The sequence below is a fragment of the Phacochoerus africanus genome, chromosome 2 (genome assembly GCF_016906955.1).
Source record: "Phacochoerus africanus isolate WHEZ1 chromosome 2, ROS_Pafr_v1, whole genome shotgun sequence".
NCBI lineage: Eukaryota > Metazoa > Chordata > Mammalia > Artiodactyla > Suidae > Phacochoerus > Phacochoerus africanus.
The window spans coordinates 104,481,176-104,500,874 of record NC_062545.1 but is presented as its reverse complement, the minus strand read 5'-3'; the positions used below and the strand labels follow the sequence as shown (position 1 = coordinate 104,500,874).

The 19,699-nt window shown below is 36.2% G+C and overlaps 1 protein-coding gene across 1 annotated transcript in view; it reads right to left on the bottom strand.

The window, feature by feature from the left end:
• Nucleotides 1–19,699, bottom strand: part of DCC (DCC netrin 1 receptor) — a 1,209,032-nt gene that overhangs the window by 634,154 nt on the left and 555,179 nt on the right. The window contains exons 4-5 of the mRNA XM_047769428.1: nucleotides 18,417–18,567; nucleotides 16,822–16,958 (exon numbers count right to left, since the gene is read on the bottom strand). Of these exons, the coding sequence (XP_047625384.1) occupies nucleotides 16,822–16,958; nucleotides 18,417–18,567 (288 nt within the window). The remainder of the gene's footprint in view (nucleotides 1–16,821; nucleotides 16,959–18,416; nucleotides 18,568–19,699) is intronic.

Here is a 19,699-nt window from a genome sequence, read left to right as displayed (position 1 = left end):
ACTTGTGGTTGCCAAGAGGGAGGGAGAGGGAGTGTGAGGGACTGGGAATTTGGGGTTAATAGATGCAAACTACTGCCTTCGGAATGGATAAGCAATGGGACCCTGCTGTATAGGACTGGGAACTATGTCTGGTCACTTGTGATGGAGCATGATAATGTGAGAAAAAAGAATGTATACATGTATGTGTGACTGGGTCACCTTGCTGTGCAGTAGAAAACTGACAGAACAATGTAAATCTGCCATAATGGAACAGATAAAAATCACCATTAAAAAAAAATGTATATGTGTATATGCATATGTGTCTGAATGTGAGCATGCATTTGTGTATATATACATACATATATGTTAAAGAATATTTAAAAATTGTAATACTTCATCAGTCACCAATTCCTAGAATCTGTTTTCCAGGATAATGCACACAGTTGGATATTTCTCCAAATAATGTCTTTTTTTAAACATTAAGGATATTTTCAGAATGATCTAGTGTCCTTTGTACCAAGCATTTTAAATCTCACCTTTCATACCCATAGTTTGTGGGTAACAACATCAACAAACTTAAAACCAGGTATAAAAAGTAGCCTAGCACTTTTTCTTTCCTTTTCTTTCTTTCTTCCTTCCTTCCTTTCTTTCTCTTTCTGTCATGAACTTACCTTCAGTCTTCAAGAAGATTCTACTAGGTATAGTGTTCTTGAATTTATTGAACATGACCCTGTTCCACTTACTAATACCCTTCATGGCCATTAATTTGATTGTGTCTCTTTTCACGAATCACTTTTCTGAACACAATATTTCTCATCTGGTCTTATTATTTCATTCCTTTGATCATTTCTGTTACTCTGTCAGGCTTTTCTAACTGTTTTATGGCCTTAAAGGAATGTACTGAATAGAACCATGAATGCTACTCCAAGTACAGAAACATTATCAGTTCTGTCCAGAGATTTAAAAATATATATACAATCTTGTTTGTTTTTAATTTTATCATGGTTATCTTTGACATCTGGTTGACTTTTTGAACTGCCACTCTGTACCAGATTGTCTTTGAGGAATAGTTGACATACAATCAGATATCTCTTTTTTTCCAGACAAAAGTAATATCAGAGAGAGTAATCATTTTATAAGCATAGTCTGGATTACATGTTGCCAGATACATTACCTTATACTTTCCACAAGTGAAATTTATCTTCTATTATTTTGCCTACTTAAGCATTCACACAATTCTTGGCAGGACACATCCATCTCACCATTGCAACAGCTTCAGAGCCTCTGCAAACTTACAGATCTGTCTCAATGCAGTCATCATGGCCCATCTTTCTCCCCATACCTACATTCTTCCAGTAGATATAACTGGAGCCATGATAGAGTATTTTTTTTTCTTTTCTTTTTTTCTTTTTTTTTTTGAGCGGGGAGAGCACACCTATGGCATATGGAAGTTCCCAGGCTAGGAGCCAAATGGGAGCTGCGGCTGCTGGCCAATGCCACAGCAACACTGGATCTGAGCTGCATCTGCAAGCTACAACTCAGCTTGCAGCTATACTGGATCCTTAACCTGCTGAATGAGGCCAGGGATAGAACCTGCACTCTCATAAACACTATGTCTAGATCTTAACCCACTGAGCCAGAACAGAAATTCTATTTTTTTTAATTGTACTTTTGACTTTCTCCAGCCTCATAGCATGAGGCTAATACTGTGTATCAGAGGGGAATTTCAAGAACAAGGACCACAGGTGAGAAGAATAAGTGCATATGGATAGTCTGGTCCTATCCAGTTCCCTACCTTGACTGTTCTTCCTTATGTTCAAGGCCCTCCTTTATAGTCCAATTTTGATAGCAGGTCTGTGTCTTTGTACAAGGCCTGCTAACCCTACTTGCATGTGTTAGTTTTTTGTTTTTTGTTTTTTGGGTTTTTTTTAAGTTTAATTGAAGTATAGTTGATTTACAATGTTGTGACAATTTCTGCTGGACAACAAAGTGATTCAATGGTTTTGGTTTTTTAGTATGAATGTCTTGGAATGTCTTGCCTTACTCTTGTTAATACCCCATTTCTTTTACTAACTTCCATATTGGACTTCCTTTTCTTAAAGCAGTGGTAAAAAGCAGTGGTTAAGAGTCACCTGGAAGCCTTACTGAGATACGGTTTCTTGGCCTGACTCTAGAGATTCTGATTCAAAATCTAGTCAAGGAGAAGGGCAACAGATTTACATTTCTGATAGGCTCATGAGTGATGCCAATGCTGCTGGCCTGGAGATCACACTTTGAGAAATACACAGTTTCTAATTATTTCCATCTGTTTTTTTGCTTGCCGGAAGCACCCCTTGATGATCCATTTATCTGACCAGCTCATTTAGAGTGTCTTAATGAACTTTTCTACGTCTAAAGGTTCTATTCCTTCCTCTAACCACTGTCTGAAAAAGGCAAACAATACCAAATCAAGTTCTGCTTCCTAAAGTGGTGATGAAGAAGATGGTGATAATGATAACATGGGGACAATGATGAGTCTCAGTTTCCTCATCTTTAAAGTGGAGATTAAAATGGAAATATGGAGACTACCTCCCTTATGGATTTTGAGCCTATTAAATGAGAAAACATAGCACTTTGCACAGTGCCTGGCATATGATATGTGCTCAATAAATGTGAGTTATGAGAACATCATTGTAGATCATGATGGCAAGATATCAGTAATTCAATAGATTGAGAGATTGAATAGTTTCTGGGGTTCTAATAGTGAACAAAACAGATAAGGACCCCACTCTGCTGAAGACAGAAACAGTGAATGAGTACAGAGATGATAATATAAGTATTACAAAGGAAAAAATTAACATGGTGGTAGAAAAGAGGAACTGAGAGAAGCTGCTTTTAGTCAGAATGGGCAAGGAAAAACACCCATAAGAAGGTGGCATTTATAACAATGATCTGAGTGAGAAGTCAGCCACATGAAGATCTGAGGAAAGACATGGGAAGTCACCCTCAAATGTTTTGAGACTGGAAATTTGTTCAACGCAAAGGCAGGAGGCCAGTTTTAGTGAAGCTCAATGAATAGAGGTAGGAGGTGATGAAGTTAGAAAGCTAAATGCAAACTAAATCCTACAGCAGTTGATAGGATATGTAAGGAGATTTAGTTTAGTCTAAGCAAAAAATGGAGGACCTTGAGGGTTTTAATTTCTAGGAAGGGACATCCAGAGTTCCCACTGTGATACAGTGGGTTAAGAATTCAACTTTGGTGGCTCCTGTCACTATGGAGGCATGGGTTTGATCCCTGTCCCAGGGCAGTGGGTTAAAGATCTGGTGCTGCCGCAGCAATGGTATAGGTTGTAGCTGTGGCTCAGATCCAATCCCTGGCCTGGGAACTTCCATAGGCTGTGACAGTGGCAAACAAACAAGCAAGAAAGAAGGGATATCCTCTGTTCTGATTAACCAGGTAATGAGATCATTCTGGGTGGGAATGGGTGAAGGTACAACTAAAAGAGAGATAGGAGGTTATAGGTCTGGTCCAGGTAACAGGTAAGAGAAGTTGAATTTGGGGTGAGGGAAATTAGGATAGAGGAAAATGAGTAGATTTGAAATATATCTTGGAGGTTGAACTATTAGAGATTTAATATAAAAAAGGTATTAGGAAAAGAGAGCCTACAGCTCATGTCTGGGAGTGATGTAGTATAACACTGAGAACACATTCATTACACCAAACTCTATTTACTTGTTTTGAAAGTTTTCTTTTCTTTTTTTTTTTTTTGTCTTTTTGCTATTTCTTTGGGCTGCTCCCACAGCATATGGAGGTTCCCAGGCTAGGGGTCGAATCGGAGCTGTAGCCACTGGCCTACGCCAGAGCCACAGCAACGCGGGATCCGAGCCGCATCTGCAACCTACACCACAGCTCACAGCAACGCTGGATTGTTAACCCACTGAGCAGGGGCAGGGACTGAACCCGCAACCTCATCGTTCCTAGTCGGATTCATTAACCACTGTGCCACGACAGGAACTCCATTTTGAAAGTTTTCATGTGTATTATATATGTGAATGACAAATATCCCTTATTATCCCAAGATAATTTTGAATATTTATTTTATAGGTGATTTTCTTAATAATTTACAATGTTGACATTTTTTCCTAGTCTTTGGTAAAGTACGAATAATGGTAGCAGACTTCTTAAGCTCCCACAAGAAAGCCTGTAATACTTTCAGCTCAAATTATTTTTTAAAAATAATAATAGCTAATATTTATTTAATACTTCAAATACACTAAACTCTGGTTCATGCCCAAATCACAAGACCATAGAGCACCCATAAACGAGCAAAACCCATTCATCTTCTCTTACTAATACCCTCACTAAATTAAACGAGGGACTTCCCATTGTGGCTCAGCAGATATGAATCTGACTAGTATTCATGAACACATGTTTGATCCCTGGCCTCGCTCAGTAGATTAAGGATCTGGTGTTGCTCGTGAGCTGTGGTGGAGGTTGCAGACACAGCTTGGATCCTGTGTCGCTGTGGCTGTGGCACAGGCCAGCAGCTACAGCTCCGAGTTGATCCCTAGCCTGAGAACGTCCATACTTCCATATGCTGCAGATGCAGCCCTAAAAATAAATAAATAAGTAAATCAATAAAAAGAGGAAAACGTCCCTTTTCTTTCTCTCCCTTCCTGCATATACCTACAGAGTGACCCTGTATATTCTGGGTGTATTTTCCAACATAAATTATCATTCTAAAGGAGAAACATGGAATTACATACACACTTCCCACTTCTATCTGGCTAACCATCCTTTAAGAATCACACACACACACACATTCACACATAATCCCCCAGCTCACTTGAAATTTCTTTTTTTTTTCATGCACTGCAAATCAGTGATAAAGTGTTATGACCGAGAACTCAGCAGTTGGATTCACTAACTCTTTTTGAATGTCAATAAAGAGACAATTGAATTATATAACTTAATCATTTGGGGCTAATTATTTTCTTTGCTGGTCCTTTAAAGAAGCAGTAGAGGCAAGCTTACAAATATCACATTTATTTTTCTTAGCAGGAGGGAAGCACTGCTCTGTGATTAAAATGTTATCATGTTGTTTCCTACAAAATGTGTAATGGGTCTGAACTGCAAGAATAAAATTTGGGTACACCCATTATTGTGGCAAAAATTCCCTTTTAATTGGGTAGGCAATTTCCACAGAAACCTATACAGTAAGTTGCAATTACATATAAGCTAAATTGGTATACCTTTACTGATGATAATAGGATATTCTTCACCTAAAGTACTTTCATCTTCCAAATATAGGGGGAAAAAGAGACTTTTAATTTTTTTTTTGTTTGCTAATTGCACATAGCATTTCCTAAACATTAGGCTGTTAGAGATTCTGAGGAGACCTGTAGTATGTACCTGTTTAATTTAACTTTGCTTGATTCAGCATTTCTCAAGTTGAGGTAATCAGTGTGGGCTTTTTGGTTTTTTTTGTTGTTTTTCATTTTTGTTAGGAATAATGAACAATAAAAATGCAGATGTTGGGGACATTGGTAAACAAGAATATTTAGCCTTCATCTTTACAAGATGTCTCTATTGATTATGTACTTGCTATATCTTTAACTTTGCCCACTTTGTTCATACTGATCTTGTGACCAAAATGAGATTCACAAAGAATAACTACCAAGATATCTCTACTGCAATTTAGGACATTTTGTCGTGTCATAATTGCAGTGCAATTAAAACTTCATGCAGAAGAACAGCTTTTCTGAACCATAAGAATATGAATAAAATGAAAGAGACTTGGAGTCTGAGGATTAGGAACAGTTTGTTGTTTTATGCTTTTTTTGGTCACAAAAAAGACTTAAATGAATGAGACACATTTTTTCTCCACATACTTAAATTCCACATTTATGGTAAAAGTCCAAATTCAATTCTGAGAGAGAAAACTACACATTTCTTATATACTTCTTAAATGTTTAATCCACACCAACTAGTATGCAAGATACTAGGAACATGAAAATGACTAAGATACAATCTCTCCCCTTAAGAAATCAATTTGAGTTATATGTGATTATAACTCACTATATGAATTTCTATGGACACTGCCTAACCAATTGGGTTAAGTGTTAATAGAGAAAATAACAAGAAATTAGTGAAACACAGGCAAGGTGGGGGGTTGCCACAGGCTGTATCAGATTTAATGATCAAAGAGCATCACACATGCATGACACACTGTCAGTTAAAGAGAACAACAAAGCATGGAAAGACGGTCTTTGTGAACTCAAACTTTTTCACCCAGGTAGCCAATGACCTCATGATGCCCTTAGCAGCTCTCCTGTGGCATTGCACTTAGCCTGTTCCTATCAAAGTGGTAGACTTCACCCCACACACATACACCTATAAAATGCCACTACAATTCAATTATAAAAAGACAAATACCCTAATTTTTAAAAATAGGCAAAGGATCTGAATAGATATTTCTTCAAGAAAGATATACAAATGGCCAGTAAACCCATGAAAAAAGACTCAACATTATTAGTCATGAGGGAAATGCAAATCAAACCTACAATGCGATACCACCTCACACCTACTAGCCTGACTAGAATAAAAAAAAAATTGCTAATGAAAAGTGCTGTTAAGGATTCAGTGAAATAGAAATACTCATACATGGCTCGAGGGAATGGGCAATAATATAGCCACTTTGGAAAACAACCTGGTAGTTCCTCAAATGATTAAACATAGAGTTATCCTGTAATTCAGCAATTCCACTCCTAGGTATATAACCAAGAGCATTAAAAACAAAGGTTCATGCAAAAATGTGTACACAAATGTTCATAGAGACTTAGTAATAGTAGGGAAAAGGTGGAAACATTCTTACTGTTCATCAACTAACGAGTAGGTAGATAAAACTTGATGTATCTATACAACAGAATATCATTTGATCAGAGAAGGAAGAAAGTACTGATATATACCCCAAGGATAAACTTTGGAAACAGTAGGCTAAGTTAAGGAAACCAGTCAGAAAACACAACATATTCTATGATTTTGTTCATATATGCAATGTCCAGAGTAGAGAAATTTACAGAGACAGAGAGTAAATTGGTGATTACTTAGGACTTTGAGTATGGCATGGGGAAGGGAAAAGAAGAGGACAGGGGAATGGTAGCTAAAGGTGTAAGTAATGAGGATGATCTAAAGTTAACCATGGTCAGATGGGTCATACACATCTGAATGATCCTGAAAACAATTAAATTGTACATTTTAAATGCAAAATTATATAGTATGTGAATTATAATGAATGATATTCAATAAAGCTATTTTTATAGCATTAGGCAAGGGAATTATTACATGTTTAACATGCATTTATTGAATGAATGAGTAATGGAGTCAGCCAATACATAGATTAAAAACTTCAAATGCTTGACTAGAATCCACCTTTTTTTTTTTTTTTTTTTCCTATTTCTTTGGGCTGCTTCTGCGACACATGGAGGTTCCCAGGTTCCCAGGCTAGGGATCCAATCGGAGCTGTAGCCGCCGGTCTACGCCAGAGCCACAGCAACGCAGGATCTGAGCCGCGTCTGTAACCTACACCACAGCTCACGGCAACACCGGATCCTTAACCCACTGAGCAAGGACAGAGACGGAACCCGCAACCTCATGGTTCCTAGTCGGATTCGTTAACCACTGCGCCACGACGGGAACTCCAGAATCCACCATTTTAAGACATGTTTTCAAGCTGGTGTCTTGTGCCCTTACGTACACCACTGCCAAGTGGCGGTAGGAGCCTTGGTTTTCTAGTATGAATTCTATGTGTATCAATATCAGGTATACTCTGGAGGTTTCTTGCTTAGACATATTAGATTATACTAAAGATAAGTCCATACCTAATTCTGTAAAATTACTAAAATTAGCAGACTTAGACATATTAAATAAATCAGAAAAAAATAGAAAGTATATAAGGAAATATCATCTTTCTTCCCTAGTCTATAAAATTGGCAAGCACAGCTGATGCTAACTCTGACTAACTTTAATTAAAACACTCCTGTCTAATTTAGTTTGAGTCCTATCACAGAGTTAAGCCCCTTTTGGGATAACATGTACTTCTGGTACTTTAGGAAAACTTTGGCATGAAATACCCTTTTGGGCAGCTTTCCACTTCTGTCAGCAGTTCTCCTCCTTTAAACCACAGATGGTCAATTCACCTTGCTGAGATTGTTAGGGCTAATTAAAATCATAGTCTTAGATTGCCTTTTTAATGCTCTGAATTAGTACATAGCCTTTGCCTTTCCCTCTGGGGCCACTACTTCCTTCCTAATCTCTCTGAGAAAGAAAAAATTAGATCATAATCGACTCAAGGATAAATGCAAAACACTGTTGAAACTGTTGTCTCCAAAGGAAGAGGGAAGGAAAGTAGAGATCACATAGTAGGCTTTCAAATAAATATCTGTATAATGAATAAATAAAAGCAACCACTAATCCAACATTTCCATAGACTGCTATAATGGCAACAGTAATAACAAATTGTTTCATTACTGAAAAACACTTTTTTTTTTTTTTTTTTTACTTTCTAGGGCTGCACCCAAGGCATATGAAGGCTCCCAGGCTAGGGGTCGAATAGTAGCTGTAGCTGCCGGCCTATGCCATAGACACAGCAACCAAATTGTTTTATTACTAACAACCTGGATTTACCATTTTCTTCTTCACGTGTGTGTGTATATATATATATATGTATGTGTGTATATTCAACAGAATCTTCTAAACCTCATTTTGGATAGAACGTTTGCATGTTCTAATAATAAGGGTGACCTCATGTGAGGAAAGAAAATATGATAAGAAATCAACACAGTGCTGAGAAGTAGCTAAGAAGAATTTTTTAAATTTAATTCTACCTTACTTTATGCACTTGTACCCTACATTTGGGATCATCTCTCTACATGGAAAACCTCTTAACTAATTTCAATATGATCCATTCGGCAATTATCTTGTGAATGATAATCAATATAAACTTACCTAAGGCACAGCTTTTATGACTCTGATCATTAATGCATATGGGTGAAGGAGGTCACTGCTAATAAAGGCCATTCAAACAAAGAGTTACCCATTGTAATAAAATAATAAATATGATCTTAACTAGTATTATTTTATGGTAACTCTTTTCCATTCATGGCTAAAAACCTAAGCCTAAAATCCCAACATGGGGGATCCACCAGCAAGTTTATACAGGAGGTGACTGAACACCTTAATGGGAAGTGAATGTGCCACTTACTCTCCCAACAAATGATGGGTCAGTTTTCTGCTTGGCCAATTAGACATGCTCAAAAAGGAGCAACAAATGACACATACATTTTAGAAAAAAATATGAAACTCAAGCGTATGCCAAAAAATAGGACACAAAGCCATGTTAATTTTAATTATCACATTTCCTTCCATTACTAGACACACCTGAGAGTTGATGGGGTATGTGAACATTTACATGCTTGTTGTAGTAAACTGAGTTTACAGAACATATCTAAGAACTGATTTAAAAAACACATTTTTTTATGTTAATGATATATTTACTATTAAAATTTGGACAAATAATTAAAAATGAACCAATTGAAACTGTAAGTTGTAACTTAGAAATTACTAAATTAAAAGATGATTAAATAAGACAAGTAAACATTAAATTTATTAGGCTATCAGAACTACATATAATCAATTGTATAAATATTGAAATGGATTCTGATTCATTGATATGTAAGAGGGATTTTTTTAAAATACTCCTGGAAATTTAAGATTATCAGTACTAACAATGTATAAGAAATGTTTGTAATACACTTCTCCATTGTAGCTCATGTCATGTCTCTATAAAACTGATCTTTTATTTTTTTTTTCTTTTTCTTACAGCCACATATGTGGCATGTGGAAGTTCCCGGGCTTGGAGTCAAAATAGAGCCTCAGCTGCTGGTCTAAGCCACAGCCATGGCAACACTGGATCTAAGCAACCTACACTGTTGGCTTGCAGGAATTCCAGATCCTAACCCACCGAGTGAGGCCAGGGATCGAACCCACATCCTCATGGTTACCAGTTGGGTTCTTAACCTGCTGAGCCACAACAGGAACTCCCAAGAATCTTTTTAACAGATCAGTGCATAACAGCTACTCTTTCTGTGGTTATAGTAGTCTGCTTGGGCTGGCATAAGAAAATGCCACAGACTGTGTGGCTTAGACAACAGAAACTTAGTTATAGAGGTTAGAAGTCTAAGATCAAGGTGCCAGCAGCGTGGGTTTATGGTGAGACCTGTCTCTTTGGCTTGCAGATGATGGCTTCTCTCTGTGTCCTCTTCTCTGTTGTGCCTGAGTGATCTGAGGCCTCTTTCTTTTCTTATAAAGACATCATTTCTCTTGGATTAGGGCCCCACATTTATGACCTCATTTACTTTAATTAACTACTTGAAGGTTCTATCTCCAACTGCAGTCACAGTGGGGATTAAGACTTCAACATATAAACTGGGAAACAATTCAGTCCCTAACAGCGGTGTAGGAGAAAATCAAGAGTCTCAATGGAGAGCTTATGAAATATTTTGATAGGATTAGGTAATTTATGTACAATGCACATTTCATTGTATTTCAGATATTTAAAACTCAGATTACAAACCAACAGTTTGAGTGGCCAAGATGAAAAATATGTTTCACTGGTTTTTAAGTTTCTCACAATCTAGCTGGGAATAAAGCAGGAAGAACAGGCTGCAGAGGCACAGAGGAAAGTAAAACAAAATGTAAAATGCTTCACGAATCTGGGTATCATCCTTGTGCCACAAACCTCATTTTTTGTTTCTGTTTCTGGCAATTTCTCAATCTAAATTTAGATTTAAATTTAAAGATTTCAAAATTTCTAAAAAAAAAAAAAAGTCTGTGTATCATTAGGGGATCATGTAATTCCTCTATGGTTCATGAGAATTATGCAGGGACTGGTCGATGCCATGGACATTTTCTAGAGGCGGAAAATTGGTTATGGAGAGAGTACATGGGATGTTTTAAAATTTGTGGCATTTTATTCTGGTTTGTTTTTGCTTCATCTTGGCAACTACACTCTAGGCTTCTCGTGAGGGTTGGAACAGAATCTTATATTTATTTCCCAAAGCACCCAAAGATGTGCCTTGCTATTCTGGAATCCTTCTCTCCCAATTCTCATACCCAAGCAGTCACAGAGTCCTAGGAGAAAGTAATTATCATTCTTTTCAAATGAAGGGATTGAGGATTAGAGAGTAACCTAACTAACCTGGCTGAAACAGCTGGTAAGCCACAGCTGAAAAAATCTTTTCATGTCTTTCTATTATCCTAGGATCAAAATCCAACATTAGCAACATATTCAGTATACATACCCTTTCCTAGACCACCATCAGATTCTAATGTAACCACAATCACCTGCCTTTCCTCACCTCTTGCTTACCTCTCAACTTTTGCCTATTTTGCTCTGCCCAGAATGCTCCCTCCTTCCCATCCTCCCAACTCCCATTTCTTCACAATTGTTGACTATTCAGGGCCTCATGCTCCCTCGTTCCAATTGCTCTTGGACTTTTTAAATAATTGCCCACTTCTCCATCTGTTTGCCTACCTAGTCTTTGAGGCCTGGGTTTGTGTCCTGTGTCTTTCTATGTCCAGGGAGTACTTGGAGGTAAACGTAACAGGCACTCAATGGTCTGATGCTGCTTTACTACTAAAGCTGTGATTCAGTTGTCTATCTGAGACTAGAAAAAAGTAACTGTCTAGCTCACCATACACCCAGCCATCTTTTTGTTGCCCAAAAGCACTTTTAGGAGGAAGTGAGCTACAAATGTGGATTTTTCCATCCTATGACATGACAGAATTATAGTTTTTAGCAAGGGTTTTTAATTTCCCCATATATCTTAATCTGCTCTCTGCTCATGGTTAAAGTGCTTTTTCTAAAATTTCTGAATAGCTTTGTCTATGATCTCACTATTTGCTGAATCAGTACATTATTTAATGGTTGAGATAACCATGTGCACATGAAAGAATATGGAATGGATCTTGAAGAGAAATTTTCTTAGAAATAGAGAATGTGTGCATATTGTGTATATGATATGTATATATATTTATTATACTGAAATATTTAATATTTTGAATCCACTGTAATCAGGCTTAAAGAAGATATCTCTGTAAGGTGAACATGCTCAGGTAAGTAGAGAAAGCTCTTCTGAACACATTCTGGAAGTGTTTTAGGCAGAGTAATACATGTCTCAAAGGAGTTTTTTGTTTTTTTTTTTGTTTTTTTTTTAATGGCAGCACCTGTTGCATATAGAAGTTCCTAGGCCAGAGGTCAAATCAGAGCTGCAGCTTCTTGCCTACATTACAGCCACAGCAACACCAGATCTGAGGCATAGCTCACTGCAACTCCAGATCCTTAACCAACTGAGCGAGGCCAGATATTGAACCCGCATCCTCATAGATACTAGCTGGATTCTTAACCTGATGAGCCACACTGGGAACTCCCTTAAAGGAGTTCTTTTCAAAGATGTTTACTTGGAAGAATTAGAAATTCAAGTACCACATGAAGGGGCATGTGCCACTAACCAGGTGGAAGACTTGGAGAACTCTGAAGTTTGGTTTCAAGTTTTCAATTATGTGTAAAGAACTGAACCAGCAGATTTATTTGTGTCCTACAAAGCCAGTTTGTGACACTTCTGGCAAACATTTCTCTAGAAAGTTGATAAGTCACATAATTGAGAAAACCTACACACAAAGGGAAACTTTTTTTTGTTTGTTTTGGCCGTGCTCATAGCATATGAAGTTCTTGGAAGGGCAACGCCGGATCCTTAATTCACTGCACTACAAGAGCACTCCAAGGGAATCTTCTAATAGCACATTGTTTATACTGCTACAGACTGCTGTTAAAGGAACTCTAGAATCTTTTCTCATAAATTCAAAAATATTTTCATTTTCTCATTTATGTTAGGCCTCATGGCTTTTACTAAAGAGTGATCTTTCCACCTATCTCATTCTGGTATATATAGGCAGTGCACAGGGTTCATTCAAGGTTGAGCACTTCACTGGTTAATGATCAAATACATTTTTAAAGTATGCATTTCTGCATTGATGCAGACAATGAATCCATGTATACCTAAGGCAGGTGCGAATATCCTGCATGTTTGTAAAGCGTTGTCTTGCTGAGTGTAGGGAGGTGTACATGAAGGTGGAGAGGGCTAGATGGAAGAATGGATGCATGAACATTCATACATGGGGATTATAACTCTTGAGCCAGAAATATGGACATTTTGAAAGTAAGAACTGACAGAATATCATTCATTAGTTATTATTTAAAAAAATATCATGGCATTCATGATTTAAACAAAATATAATATTCAGAGAGCTTCTCTCTCAATCTTCATTTTCAGAAGTTCTACTGTCACCAATGTTTTAGGCTCTGTCTTTTATGAGAGAAAAGTCTATCAACTTTTCATAGCTTCATAGATTCCATGTTTATATACTATAGAAAAAAATTCTAGTCAGAAAACATTAAGCCAATTGATGGGATGAATTTGTAACTATATTTAATGTGTATCAAAGCCAGTCTTCAAACATTTTTGTAGCCTTCCCAGAATCTGGTGCAGTGCATAGACTCACAATAAGTCTACCAATATTATATTTATGGTTATTCTTATAGGTCAGAAACATTATATAAATGGTTATTTTTAACTTTAAATTTATTTATATTATTTTTTAAGGCAAGGTTGCCTTTAATCTTGTCTAATATCAATTTCTCCAATTTCACTTATTATGGAACTTTTAATTTTCATTTTATAATGTAAATGCTTTAAATTATATTTAACTTACATTAACTCTGAAACTCTTGAAGAAGACTACAGCATTTCTCTTTATCTTATATATAAGATTATATCCTACTTGACAAGTCTGTTAATTTCACTCAGGGTCATACTCAAAGCCAGTCTACATACGGGAAAGGACCATGAGTTGAAAGGCAAAACAAGAGTCTGAAAAAATGCATGATTAAAGCTGATAAGCACAAGCTTCTATTCCCTGTGGGATTCCGTCTTATGAAGAATTTAAATTATGCTTAAATTCTTAAAAATGATGAAACCCAAATTTGAATAACACTGACAATAAAGTTATTTTTTCTCATCTTCCACTTGAAAAAAGCAATAAATTCCATTTTCCATATAAATTCAGTCCTGTGGGATGAGTTTAACTTTATATCAGAATAGCCAAAGACTATATCAAAGAATTTTATTACATCAATCCTTATTATAAAGCCTGGGTAAAATAGTTAAAACAGTATTATAGCTGCATCTTCAATTAAACCATGCCTTCTACAGTAGTTATAAATCATATTAGGTCTGTGGGGAATCCTTAAAATGTATAGCCAGTTACCAACAGAATTCAAAAAGAGAAAGAAAGAAAACCAAGATATAAATATGGCTCTATCTGCATTTAAAATTAAATAAAGCTCATAATTTACATATTCAACATGTAATTTATAACTCAATATTTAGAAATAGGATGGTTCATTCAGAATAAAAATGTAAAGTCTAACAGCAAGGAATCTAGTATCCATAAAAAGTAAGACCAGGTACCCTATAGAAAATTTAACACAAAACCAAAACAACAAAATACACAGAGAGCATACAGAACATAATTACTATTCTTCCTATATAAAAAGTCCCTTCAATTCAATAAGATAAAGATGAATACTTCAATAAACATATAAAGATCCAAAAAGACTGAGAGCCAGTCACAAAACATAGTATGCATATGTTCACTAAAACTATAAAAATAATCTGAATTCAATAGGGATGCAAATTGGAAAAAAATATTCAATTTTCTAAAATTGTTAGGCAAATAATGGAAAAATACACTTTTTTTTTTTTTTTGTGAGGGGCAAATTCTTGCCCTGCTGGTGAGAGTATAAATTTTCTTTGATACTTTTCCTCAGAATATAAGCAAATAGGAGTTCCCGTTGTGGCACAGTGGTTAACGAATCCGACTAGGAACCATGAGGTTGCGGGTTCGGTCCCTGCCCTTGCTCAGTGGGTTAACGATCCGGCGTTGCCCTGAGCTGTGGTGTAGGTTGCAGACGCGGCTCGGATCCCGCGTTGCTGTGGCTCTGGCGTAGGCCGGCGGCTACAGCTCCGATTCAACCCCTAGCCTGGGAACCTCCATATGCCGTGGGTGCAGCCCAAGAAATAGCAACAACAGCAACAACAACAAAAAAGACAAAAAAAAAAGAATATAAGCAAATAAATGACAAAGATGCATAAGAATAATAAACACACTGTTTGCTTTTATAAAATAAAAATTGGAAACAAGATAACCCTCAGCTACTGGAGAACACACATATGTGCCCAGGAACACAAAGAGGAAGATGCCATGAATATCAAAATGTGTTCATATAGGCAAGTCCATACATATATTTCTTGGTTAGATATCCTCAAAAATCAGAACTTCTTAGATATCAATGAAGTAAGACTTGTCTAAATATATGCATTAATTTGATATAAAGTTTGACCTCAAGTATTTGCAATTAGAGATTTAGTCATGATCACCATAAATTCTAGCTCATTTCATAATCATGTGTGCCTTAACAATCAGCAATAAACATAATAAGATAATGTCTAAGGAAGCTGCTCTGTTACTGTACTTTAATGTTACAAATGTGAAAGTTGTTTCACCAAAAATCTTCCACAAAAAATAAGAGTGAATTAAATTGTTGCCATTTTAAAGATAGTGGGTGTTTTAGTTAGAATAATGCTCCCTCTAAAACCAAATAATTAGAGTCCTTTGCCTATTCTTAGTTTAATATTTATGGTTTGATCAAAGAACAAAGAACTCCGTTGCCTCACCCATCACATACATTATTACCTGTGTGCAGATGAAAGCATTTTCTGAATAAGCTTTAAAGTCAAATACAAACTTTAAAGCAAAATGGATAGCATAATAATATCATGATATAGGTTATCATATATAATTAGTATACTGTACCTTTTCACTTCTATGGAATAACTTTTAAAGAGCCTGTGATTTTTTCTGGACTCTTTAAACCATAAAAAATACGTATTCCAGAGGAAAAAATTCAAAGACTGATAAACAATTTTTTTGTTATTGTTACAGAGAAAAAGTGATTGAAATTCAAATGTTAAGGCACTTTCTCTAACTACATGTTTCAAATGAAACTGACTGAAAGAAATCCAGTAAATAATAAAATATTTTGTTTGATTGAGTAGGTACCACAGTAACAATTTTGTTTGCAATGATACTCTGTGACCCTGCTTATCTCATTTTAATGAATCTATCCCTGCCTCAAATTTTTAAATTAAATTCATGCTGTGCAAGTTTTCTTTAGATCTATTCGATTTTAATGGTTGACTTTCAACATAACATCTATAGTATTTCCATAATAATTCAAAAATTTTGCCAATATACCTGAATTTAAAGTCAGAAACACTGTCATCCCAAATAACATATAACTTTCCTACTTAAGTACATATTTTTTATAAAATTTCTCCCATTCATTTCTCCATATATTTCCCTCCAGATATTCTGGAGCCTCCCATTTGCTATTTACCACTTTTGTTATAATGATTTTAGTAGATTTCAGTATGTAACTGGAATAATTATACTAAAGAGTGGTATATCTGGATTCCGGATTTTAATCAATGGGAAAGTATTCAGATATGACATTTAACTCTTGTGCAACTAATCAATGTAGAGCAAGGATATATGGGGAGTAGTGGGGCTTAGCAGAATCACACTAATAAACATAGGAAACAATTCAATGGTGAACATTTATAGCACTATGGTCATATATTTTGAAGGGTACAATGTAAACTCATCACAAACCATTAACTTACCCAAGACTGTGAGCTCTGCAGAGGCACTAATATTCTCATTTTTATATGTGACAACACAGGTGTAAGTTCCACTGTCATCATCTGTCACATTGGAGATAAGCAAGTTGCTTCCACCCAATAAAGAATACTTTTTGGACCTGTTAAGACAGGTGTAAACATTAGAGAGTAGATTACATAGGTGTATAACAGGCAAGGTATTCAAAGGTTTAAACGAACTTCACAAAATCTCAATTTATAAAATTTTGGAGGTGCCTCTATTTCATGGGAGCTTGATAACACTGTATGTATTGATCAAAAATCCCTTCAAGCATTTTTTTTTCCACTCTCATTGGAAGACTGTGATCTGTGATCAAAGAAATTAAGTAAATTAAACTTGGAACTAATGTTACTACTGAAAAGAAACTTGGAGATAATTTGGTTCAATGCTCTCATTTTGGATACACGAACCACAGGTCCAGAGAAGAGATTCTCCCACAGTGGAAGTCCATGTCCCCTGTCCTGACATCCACTTTAATAAATTTGTACAAAGTTACATATCATACCACACTGTGAATGCCTGGATGTATTCAGAAAGCCTGTCTCCACATGCTGAAGCTGCAACTGGATTTATTGCATGCTTTAATAGTCTTAGAATTATTGTGATACCACACCAAGTCTTATTGTTATATAAATGAGGATTTAAAGTAGATGTAATTGAAAAATTAACTTATTGCCTATGAACCTATCTCATCGTAGTAAAAAGGGTTAAAAAGGAGCACATCAGCCCTCAAAATCATGAAATTAATTTAAGTGAAATCCAATCTATTTTCATCAAAATGTTTCAGACTAAGTGTTCCATTCTATTAAGAGTTTAGTTTGTAACTATGCCTTAACATCAATACCTTGTAATTTAAAGACAGCCAAGTTATTCTGTCTGATCTTGAATATTTGTTATACTTGGGATGGTTAGAGATATAGTTGGAGCTTAAAAAAATTGTAGAGGTAGTTCCCGTAATGGTGCAGCTGAAACAAATCCGACTAGTATCCACGAAGATGCAGGTTTAACTCCATGGGTTCACTCAGTGGGTCGGGGATCTGGTGTTGCCATGAGCTGTGGTGTAAGTCAAAGATGTGGCTCAGATCCCACGTTGCCGTGGCTGTGGCATAGGCTGGCAACTGTACCTCCAATTCGACCCCTCGCCTGAGAACTTCCATATGCTGCAGGTGCAGCCCTAAAAAGCATATATAGACTCTATAATGGTATGCAATCTATTTGTATTCAGGAAACGGTTTCTTAAGAAATATTTCACTTTCCATACCACTTCATTAGGATGAGATTTTCCAAAGTATCTTTACTAAAGGCTCTTTGGGTAGGACAATTTTAAGGGCGACTCTGGCTTTCAAAATTTCCTTTTAGAATGGAATTCAATGGATTTTTTTACTCTGTTCCCTCATTCCTTTAGCCCAGTGGGTAAATGTGTTTGATATACAGTCTAATGCTAAGGCACGTGGAAAGAATATTCAATTATTAACATAAACTCTGGTATTATTAGGTATTTATGTCCATTTAAAGACAGATAAACATACACTTCACAAAAGCCCTAAATTTATAATACCTGAGTTGGATGACTTCCTCTCCTCGTAACCAGGTAAAACTTGGGGGAGGATACCCAGAAACACAACATTCCAGGATGGCATCCTTTCCTTCAATGGCTACTATATTGGATGGTCTTTGCAGAAAATACAGCTGCCTGTGCAGTCCTGGATCTGTGGGGAAAAAACACAGGATTGCATCTTTTATGAAAAACAATGCAAAGAAAAATGATGTAGCTGGAACCATTTTTTTTCTAACAAGACACTGTGATGAAGAGGAAGGAAACAAAAATGGAAAGATGTCAATGAAACTTAACAAAACAGACTCCTAGAAGAGTTTTTCTATGCCTTTTCTCTAGCATGATGACATTAGAATATTCTTAGCTGCTGATAATATCATGGTACAAGGCAAAGGGAAAAGTTTGAGACTACACATCACTCTTATGGGCTACAGGACTTGATGACTTATCATCATTAAAGGACATGATTGTATAAGTACTTTTTCTAAATGTTATGCCGGAAGCTTTTTGATATTTTTAGTTTGCCTGTCGCTAATACCTATTCCACTTCCTTCTACTTTGTGTGTTGCTTCTGTGTTTTGGGAAATAAGATTAAAAAGCATGTTAGAACTATGGTAAATAACATGTAACTACTGAGGAGTAGACTCCAGTAGGCTCTGAGAAATACCAAGTCATCTTCGAAATGGGAGTTACACTAAAGTTTGTTTTTTATAACAATAAGTTTGGCTATTTCCAAGCTGTTTATTTTTAATTTTTAAAAACTTTGCAAAGAATATGTTTGTCCCTAGAGCTGAGATTTTGGGTAAATGAGGAACATCCTTTTTATTCACCCAATGCTTTTCCTGGTTCTATCTATATCATATTATTCTCAAAAATAGGTATATGATGTAGTATTTTATTTATTTTATTTGACTTTTCCACACCATGGCACATAAAAGTTCTTGAACCAGGGATCGAAACTGAGCCACGGCAGTGACAATGCCAAGTCCTTAACCACTAGGCCACCAGGGAACTCCAACATTATTCATTTTTCTAGCAGGTAACTGAAAAAGTGTCTTATCCAATATAATGACTCATTCTATTGACCTGAGAACTCATTTGATCCAAAACTTCTAAGATTATTAGCAGGTGGAATAAGCAAAAATATTCATGGAATCCTAAGCCCAGGGTTCAACACTGTCAGGAGAAATTTCTGTGAGAGTTAAGAGCTTCTCTTTCACCTTCCATATAAATCCCCCTCCTAATGTCTCAGGCATACCAGCAGTAGTTTTATAGTGAGGGTAGCT